Source organism: Choloepus didactylus, chromosome 18, assembly GCF_015220235.1.
Source record: "Choloepus didactylus isolate mChoDid1 chromosome 18, mChoDid1.pri, whole genome shotgun sequence".
NCBI lineage: Eukaryota > Metazoa > Chordata > Mammalia > Pilosa > Megalonychidae > Choloepus > Choloepus didactylus.
The window spans coordinates 7497510-7506467 of record NC_051324.1 but is presented as its reverse complement, the minus strand read 5'-3'; the positions used below and the strand labels follow the sequence as shown (position 1 = coordinate 7506467).

Here is an 8958-nt window from a genome sequence, read left to right as displayed (position 1 = left end):
GCGCTGGGGCTGTCTTGCGCCCATATGCAAGTGTGCGGCCGGGTGGGGGGACGCAGTGCCCAAGGGGAGGAGAGTCTCAGCTCACTGGACGCCAGACAGCACAGACAAGCCACATGGCCTGGCCTCAGTTGAGGAACCTGTAGCAATGGGTTTGACCTCTTTCTCGGCTGCGAGCGTCGCCGCTAGGGAGAAGCAAAGGTTTACAGAAACCCCAATTCCCGCTTAGGCAGCGAGCAACCCAGGGCTCCGGTAGGGGCGGGACCCGCCGGCGGGACCGGAGGGGACAGTGGCAGGGGAGGTCTGGCCCTGCCGAGGGCCATCTCCTTGGGGGACACTTTCATCTTGCGCCAGGACCGCTCTCCGCCAGCCGGGCTGGCCGCGTGGATTAACGGGTGTGCTGAGCTTGGGTGACGCGGAGCTTCTGAGCGGCGCGAGGAGGGGAGACAAGAGCGAGCCCCCACCCCCCAACCCGCCCCACGCCGGGTGCCCAGGCGCGTAAACGTGGGCGGCGGGGAGCGGCCGCCCTCCCCTCGGCTCGCCTCCCCGCGCGGCGCTCCCGGGTGTGCGGGTGTGAGTGCGTGGCTCCCTCGCTCCCTCTCGCACACGCTCCGGCACTAGTGCAGGAGGCGAGCCGGCGGCTCTCGCTCGCTCACTCGCTCACTCGCTCGCTCGCTCGCCCCAGCCGCTGCGCTCCCGCCTGGCCGCCGCCGCCGCCGCCTCTGCAGTCGCAGCCGGGCATGGTGAGTAAGTGAGGACCGGCCGCCGCGCGCTCCCCCCCGGCTCGCCGCCGGACCTCAGCCGCAGCCGGCTCCGTCCCGGGGAGCCAGCCGGCGGCGGGAGCGCGCTGCGGGGCCGGGCCGCCGGGGCGCGCCCGAGGGGCTGCCGTGCGCCCTCGGTGCCCGTGCGCGGGGCCGGTCGGTCCCCGTCTCGGCAGCCGGCTCCGCGCCCCCTCCCGGCCCCGCGCCCCGCGCCCCGCTCCTCGAGGGCTGAGCGCTCCCTCCCCGCCCGCTGCTCGCCCCACCCCGTGACCGGCTCCCGTCTTGTCCCGCAGGACCCGCCCGGACGGGACTACGCCGCCGCCGCCGCTGCCGCCCGGAGCCGCGCTCCGGGTCCTGCCTGAGCCGAACCGCGCGCGGGGGATGGGGTTGCCCGGGCGGCGCGCGGGGCGCGCAGGGGGAGCGCGGAGCCGGCGCGCAGCGTGAGCAGCCGGAGCGAGTCCGCCGGCCGGCCAGTGCGCACCGCCACCCGCGCCTCGATGGCGCCATCGCCCCGGCGCCGCTGACCGCCCCGCGCCGCCGCCCTCGGAGCCCGGCCGGCTGGGGAGCGGCCTGCCGCGGAAGCCTCCCCGCGCCCCCCGCGCGGCCCCGCCATGGCGCTGCGGTGCCTCTGGCTGCTGCCGCTGCTGCTGCTGCTCTCGCCGGAGTCCCTGGACCTGCCGCCCGGCGCCCACGGCGCCCGCGGCCGCGCCGCCAACCGGACCCTGAGCGCCGGCGCCGCTGCCGTCGGGGGTCGGCGGCCCGGAGGCGCCCTGGCCCGGGGCGGCCGCGAGCTGAACGGCACCGCCCGGGCGCCCGGCGGCCCGGAGGCGGGGAGCCGGCGGGGACAGCCCGCGGCGGCGGTGGCGGCGGCGGTGGCGGCCGTCACCTACGAGACGTGCTGGGGCTACTACGACGTGAGCGGCCAGTACGACAAGGAGTTCGTGTGCAACAACAGCGAGAGCGGCTACCTGTACTGCTGCGGCACCTGCTACTACCGCTTCTGCTGCAAGAAGCGCCACGAGAAGCTGGACCAGGGCCAGTGCAACAACTACGAGAGCCCGGTGTGGGTGCAGACGCCCAGTACCAAGGTGGTGTCGCCGGGGCCCGAGAACAAGTACGACCCCGAGAAGGACAAGACCAACTTCACCGTCTACATCACCTGCGGGGTGATCGCTTTCGTCATCGTGGCCGGCGTCTTCGCCAAGGTCTCCTACGACAAGGCCCACCGCCCTCCGCGGGAGATGAACATCCACAGGTGAGAGCGTGAGGGCGGCAGCGGCGGGCGCCTGCCCCCGCGCCCCCCACCCCGAGCTTCCGGGGGTCTCCGCCCCCCCTACCCCGTGTGCTTCCATTTTCTCCTCGCTCCGCTCTTCCCTTCGCCTCTTGACCCTCTCTGCTGAGTCAATTTCACCCTCACTTCTTTTTCATGCAGTGAACCCCGAGTTTTGTTGCACCCTCTTTAGGTTTTTTTCAGAAGCGGGAAAGCATGCTTTGGTGGTCGGGGGATTTGCAAAGCAAAAGCAGAATTAGTCGAGTTCCTGAAGTTGGGTTATGAGAATCTTAGAAATTCTGTGATGCCGGCTCGGGGTCCCGGGCTCTGTTTGCCTGGCATGAGAGCACTTTGCCGAAGGCTCTAATCATGGGCTTTGGTTTTCAGAGTCAAACAAGAGTGCCATCCTCAATATAGGCGAGTGACCAATGTTGGAGTCTTACTGGAAAAAGTACCAAGTGATTTAGTGTAATCTGGGATATTTATGTGTAAGTTACTGGTGGTGGTGATGGTGTGTGTGTGTGTGTGTGTGTGTGTGTGTGTGTGTGTGTGTGTGTGTGCGCGCGTGCGTGCGTGCGGTGGTGATGGGGCATATAGAGAGGAAGCATCCTGGAGGAAGAAGGAATAAGGTTTCTCCATTCCATGTTGACCAAATGCAGATGGTGTCTCTTTATCATCCGCTGACAAGGGGGATGCTCAGCTTTCCTTGTTCTTTTAAACCCTGTAGGCAGAGCCCTTTAAGTTGACACTTTTGTCATGTCAAACCTGCTGGGGCATCTTTTTCACGGCTTCCTCTGGGGAGTGGGAGCTACCTCCTCACCACTAGCTGATGCCAAGAGCTCAAAATATGTATTTTTAGTAGCTCCATCCTGACCTGCCTCCCACCCCATGGCCCTGGCTCCCAGTGAGCCCTTTGAGGGATCAAAGTCAAGAGGACACCAGGAACTCTCCTTACAACTGTAGGAATGGCACACCCTGGGGATGGAAAGTTCGCTCCACGTCCACTTCCCTCTTGACTGATGGCTGGGCATAGTTCAGTGAGGTCCTTTCAGGGAACAAATCCAGCCCCAGGAGATGGCTCCGTTTCTGGCCCATCATGTGGGAACTGTCTTAGTAACCAGTGCCACCCCCCCCCCCATATCAGTCCTGCTTCTGATTTCTCCCAGCCAGCCTCCACCCCGAGCCAGACACCGTCAGCTCATCCCAGCTCCCTGCTTGTGTTCCTTTTGGCCTGAAAACCTCCTTCCCTTACTGCTGAGGATATTAATCGCCTTATACCTTGATGAAGAGAGAGAAAGTCATATACGAATTTCTGGGCATGCTGAAAGAACTGATTAATTTTTTTTGTCCTCGATAATGTGGGTGTTGAGAAAAGATGATACCGCCTGGCAGGCTTTACTGAGCCAAATCCAGAGAGGGTGAGCATTTTGATCCGGGTGAACTTGAGGATTGGAATTGGAGTGTTTCCAGAAGAAGCCCTGTTTATAACCCTCACTTAGCGCCCTAAGGTGCTACTGCCCTCTCTTCCACCCCCTCTGGTCTCCCAGGCAGTATTTTATTCCACTGTCCCCTGTGTGCCTGGACTGACACTGGGCACTGAGAAATATTCTGGGTCAATCCCAGTTCCCAGATGCACTGGTAGGTGGGACAGTGACAGAAATAAGAACGAGACACTCCCTCCTTTGGATCTTGTCTAGCGAACAGTTCTCTCTCTCAGCTCCCTTTGGGTAGCAGAGAGGAATTGGCTGTGGGCAAGCACCCTTCTGAAGCAGAGGTCCTAAATCTTAGCGTCCCCTCCACCTCTGCCTCAGGGATAGAGAGATGGCCCCTTTCACCTTCTTTGGTCCCCAAACCTTCCACTCTGGCCGTGGCCTCCTGCTGTTTGCTTCCCACAAACCTTTCTTTGGGTTTCTCTCTTCCCTAAGTCAGAGATCTCTGCATTCCCAGAGAAAGCTGCCCTCTGCCCTGCCCAGCAGTCTCGTTCCGAGTTTATCCATCATCGCCTGGTGTGATACCGAGTAACAGTGTTCTTGGATGCTGGGAACAGGCTTTTTTGGATTCCGGCTTTGGCCCTGGTTCTACTGGCTTGTGACCCTGGGGATGTCACTGCCCCTGTTGGTGTTTTTTACCCCCTCTTGCCACACCCCCACTCCTGCTTGGACGATTATGGTGATGGCTTGGGGAAGAGAGTTAGCTGTGGGAAGGCAGGAGAATTTCAGCCCTCTGACCACTATGCAGATATGGGATGTTTCTCCCTGGAGTTCACCTCCTGATTTTATCCAGTTCACAGCCCCTCTTGCAGCAGCTGCAGCCCTGATCCAGAAAGCCTCCCACTGGTGCCTGCTCGGTGGGGCCGTGCCTGTCTCGGTGTAGGGTGTGGGAGAGAAGGCGTCAGAGCAGGAGCGATACAAGTGGGGCACTCTGTGAGTGACTTTGAGCAGGTCAGGGAGACTGATTATTACTTCTGGGTAACTCTGGCCCAGCTGTATCCCCTCTCGACCCCATCCTTCCCCGGACTCTTGCAGTGGGGGAGCAAACTGCAGGGAGTTGGGTGGAATCTTAGGTGTGTCACCACGGTGTTCTCACGGCTCACGTCTCGGGGACAGGGCATGCCACTCCAGGGAGCTGTGTGTGTGTGTGTGTGTGTGTGTGTGTGATAAAGCAGGGCAGAAGGAGTGTACGCTCTTCGGAGGGCAACGGAGGAAGTAGGATGTGCATCTATTTATGCATTCCTTGAAGTAGTTCAGCAGAGACATTTACTTCTGAAAACAAATGAAGAGCTTATTCCAGGGTGTAATCATCTCTGTAGGAAAGAACAAGATTTGGTCTTTTCCAGAAGCAATTAGACCTCACCATCCTGTTTCTGGGTGCAAAACCGGCCTCTATAAGGGATAAGATCAGCTCTCTGGTAATTCCAACAGACGAGTGCAGTCAGGCTCAGTTAGCCAGCCCTGAGGAAGGAGAAAGAAACCAGGTAGAAGGATCGAAAGCAGATCTGTGCCCTGGATCTGGAGAGCTGCTAGGCATCAACTGCCCACCTTGCCCAACCAGAACTCTGTTTCCCACCAGGATCTTTAAACCAGGGTCTCTAGCTTAACTTTCCCATTACAAGCTTACTGGTCACGCATCCACCAATTTTAATGCTCTGTGAGTGGTTTCTGCATTGCTTCTCTGGGGCTGTTTGTTCTGTGAGTGGCTCTTGATGTTTGCTGAGGACGTGAGCTCTGCTCAGCCAACGGCCCGAGGCTAGCTCCCTTTTGATGCTAAATTCCCAACTAGGTTTAATTTCCAAACCTGTTCCTCCCTTCTCACCCCGAGTTGATTCATTAGTGTCTCTGAGATGAGAATCATTCCGGAGGAGGAACTGTGTGGCTTTTTTTTTAAAATGGGTAATTAACAGATGGGTCAGGAGCTGTTAGGACACAGTAGATGCAGTTGATGAAGCCAGGCCTGGGCCTCGCGCGGCCTGTGCAGGGACAGAGGGGCTGGATCTCAGAGCTGGGGGAAGACAGCCCTGAGCTGACACTAGCATCTGTGCTAGAGAAAAGGAAAGGTGTTAGGAGGCAAACCCTACCACCAACGAAAGGATTCCGTCATTGGTGGGTCCTCTTGCTTATTTCTAGAGGAAAGCAGGGAACACTTTGTTCTACCTTTTCTCCCTCCAGAAATTAATTACAATCCCAAAGAGCTCTGCTTTCTCTTCTCAGAATGCATAATTGTAGTAGCGGGACCACCTTGGTGGCTGATTTGGTGAGTTCTCTTTCTGGGTTCCTGGGCACTGAATTGTCAAATCACCCCCAAACAGGCCATTTTTTGAAGTACCGCAGATGCACTATAATGAATTGATCTAAACGGAGAATCAATTTGTCTTTTACTTCAAATGTGTAGTTGGAAGGAAAGGAAAAAGCATTTTGCCTTGGACTGATGGTCTTAGCCTTACATGTTTTCCGTTCTCTTTGAGTTAAAAAAAGAAAAGTATGTGTAGGGAAGGATTTGAGAAGGCTTATGGGGAGGGTTTTGGGGGAGGAAGCTGGGAGGACAGGAAGGAACAACGGGGAGCAAAAGGAGGAAAGGAGTTGGGGGAGAAGTAGGCTGTTACCCCTAAAGAGACAAACATCCCTCGTCTTCTACGGGATGGGTTTTTGTCCTGCCCCTACAGACACTCACATGCACTCATTCATTCAAGAAATGAGCCCAGCTCACCTTCCATGGGCAAGATACATTTCATACTATAAAACAGAAGCTTATGAAGTGTATATTATCTTTGGGGTGAGGAGTCCAGCAGGGTTCATTCTTGAGTTAGCAGGTTAACCATGCAGATTCTTTACAAAAATCCCTGGACTTTGAAAATTCTCTCTGGTCATGTTTTTCGCTGTCTTTCCCTGTTCCTCTCTCCCACCATGCCCCACTCTCACAAATCGTAAATTTCTGTCTTCCTTTCCCCACCTGCAACCCTACCCTAGGACTCAGAACACATTCATTCATCCGGGAATCTGGTGCTAAATTACCTAGAGTTACCCATGGTTCCAGGCTGTGAAGACATGGGTAGAGAAAAGTCCAGTCTACTGTTTTCAACCTATGTTAGTGAGAGATCAGATTGACCAGGCAGTTGATTCACGTCAACTGTGCAGAAAGCAATGGTGAAGACGGCTGGAAAAGTGAGCTGATTGAAAGAGGTTTATTTGTTAACCCCAGATGGACCTGCCCGGGGAGCCAGAGTAGACGGAAATTATACCACGAGAACTTCATCCTTCCTGTTCTTTTGTCTGATTTTTCCAGGGCTAGGCAGGATTGCATTTAGGTCTTAACTTTTCACTCCTTTTTTGTAGTCGGCGAGAATCCCCACCCCAGGTTGGAACTAGCACCCAGCGACTGGCTATTGGATGCCACGACCCTCCTTTTTGCCCTGGCACCCTCCCTTCAACCAGAGTCCTGCACAATCTATTGATTTTTAAAAGGGTGGTGAATTCAAGTGCATCTTGTCTTGCCATTTTGGCCAAGTCTCTTGACAGTGTATATCCTGCAGAGCCACAAAATTTTAGTTTGAAGTTACTGGTGTGTTAAATGTCTCAGGTTGGTGGCAGGGAGGGGGCTGTCTCTCATGGGATATATTAAGGTCTAGGCTAAATACATTAAAAAAATTAATACCTTCTGTTTTTTTTTTTTTTTCTCTTCTGTCTTGGGAAATTTCAATCCGTTATGTTTCGCGCAGTTACATTTATGCCCTCATGTCTCTAACATGTTCTTTTGCAGATATTGCAGTTGGGGAAAAGGGCTTAACTTTTTTTGACATCTCAGCTCCATGGCCTTGAGAGAACGTATTTCAGAACTATTCAGGACAGATCGTTAGGTCTGTTTCTGTGTTTTTTTTTGCCTTGTCTTTGGCAGGGGGCGGGGGGTATGGGGTGAGCGCTTAACAAAATACTATGGTGATATGTTCATAACATAAAATCTGTCATTTTAATAATTTTAAGTCTATAATATATTAATTACATTCACAATGTTGTGCAACCATCACCACTATCCATTACCAGAACTTTTCTGACTCCCCAGGCAGGTAATCCACACCCATTAAGCATTAACCCCCCATTCCCCCACCCCAACCCCTGATAACCTCAAATCTACCTTCGGTCTCTATGAATTTGCCTATTCTAGATGTTTTATATGGGTGGAATCATGCAATATTTGTCCTTTTGTGTCTGTCTTACTCCACTTAGCATAATGTTTTCAAGCTTCACCCATGTTGCAGCCTGTATTGAAACTTTATTCCTTTTTCTGGCTGAATAATATTCCATTGCATGTCTATACCACATTTTGTTTATCCATTCATCTGCTGATGGACACTTGGGTTGTTTCTGCTTGTTGTCTATTGTGAATAATGCAGTAGCAAACACTGTCTCTTTATCTTTTTTTTTTAAATTCTACAAGTAAAAACAAAATCTGAAAAGGGGAGGATAGTCCATTCTATTATTTTGTCATCTGTTGCAAAATCATAGGATTCTTATTGCAATCAAGTCATTTGATCTAACTCCCTAATTTTACAAATGAGGAAACTGAAGTTCAGAGAGGCTAGGTAGCAAGGCTGAGGTCACACAGCTGGTTGGGTGAGTAAACTTGGACTATGAGCTGGGATGTCCCTGTCCTAGGCCAGTGCTTTTATCACAGCTCCATTCAGCCTTGTCTTGTCCAATTAGAATCCATTCTGCTTGACTTTACTTACCCACATTTTTCTTAGTTAGCCATCATCAAACAGCTTTCTCATACTAGGAGCTGTGAGGGACAAGTGACAACCATCTCCCTTCTCCTCCTTCCCTAAATTTTTTTGGCCCTCCCTACTTCACTTTTTCCATCCACTAAAATTATTTCTGCCAGTCTCCCTCAGTCCTTTCCAGTTTCTCTCAGTTCTTTTTAAAGGGCAATAATAAGCATCATCCTTTAACAAGATCTGAGTAATGCAGACGACTGAGGAAGGAAACTACACAACAAGCCAAAGAATTGTGAACCAGTGCAGTGGGTCATGGAGTAAAACTGTGGGCAGAAATCTGTAATTAAATATCCGGGCCATGAATGCTATTTCTCTCTCTCGGAGATGGGTGGAATGGCGAGATGGATACGGCTCAGTTTTCCCAAGGGCTGGAGACCTCCAGGATCCTGCAGTCCCTTTGGGGCAGGGGTGCTGGTGATTTCAGGGTCATCCCCCAGAATAGCTCCCTACAGATATAAGACAACTCTGTGAGTTATGGACACTCATTCCTTCATCCCAGGCCAGCCCTTCCTGAGCCCTGTGCTGAGGTACCATAGAGCCACGGCGAACAAGACGGCGTGAGGTGTCCAGAGGAGGGGCAGGGAGGGCAGCGAATGAAGCTGGAAACTTGGGCCCAAACATTCTTTGCAATGCAGTTTGGGTGCATTTCCTGTCTCTTGCCTGAT

The 8958-nt window shown here is 53.9% G+C and overlaps 1 protein-coding gene across 1 annotated transcript in view; it reads left to right on the top strand.

The window, feature by feature from the left end:
- Positions 1-1369: 1369 nt before the first annotated feature.
- Positions 1370-8958, top strand: part of SHISA6 (shisa family member 6) — a 289687-nt gene continuing 282098 nt past the window's right edge. Inside the window, exon 1 of the mRNA XM_037810048.1 lies at positions 1370-2013. Coding sequence (XP_037665976.1) covers positions 1370-2013 — 644 coding nt within the window. The remainder of the gene's footprint in view (positions 2014-8958) is intronic.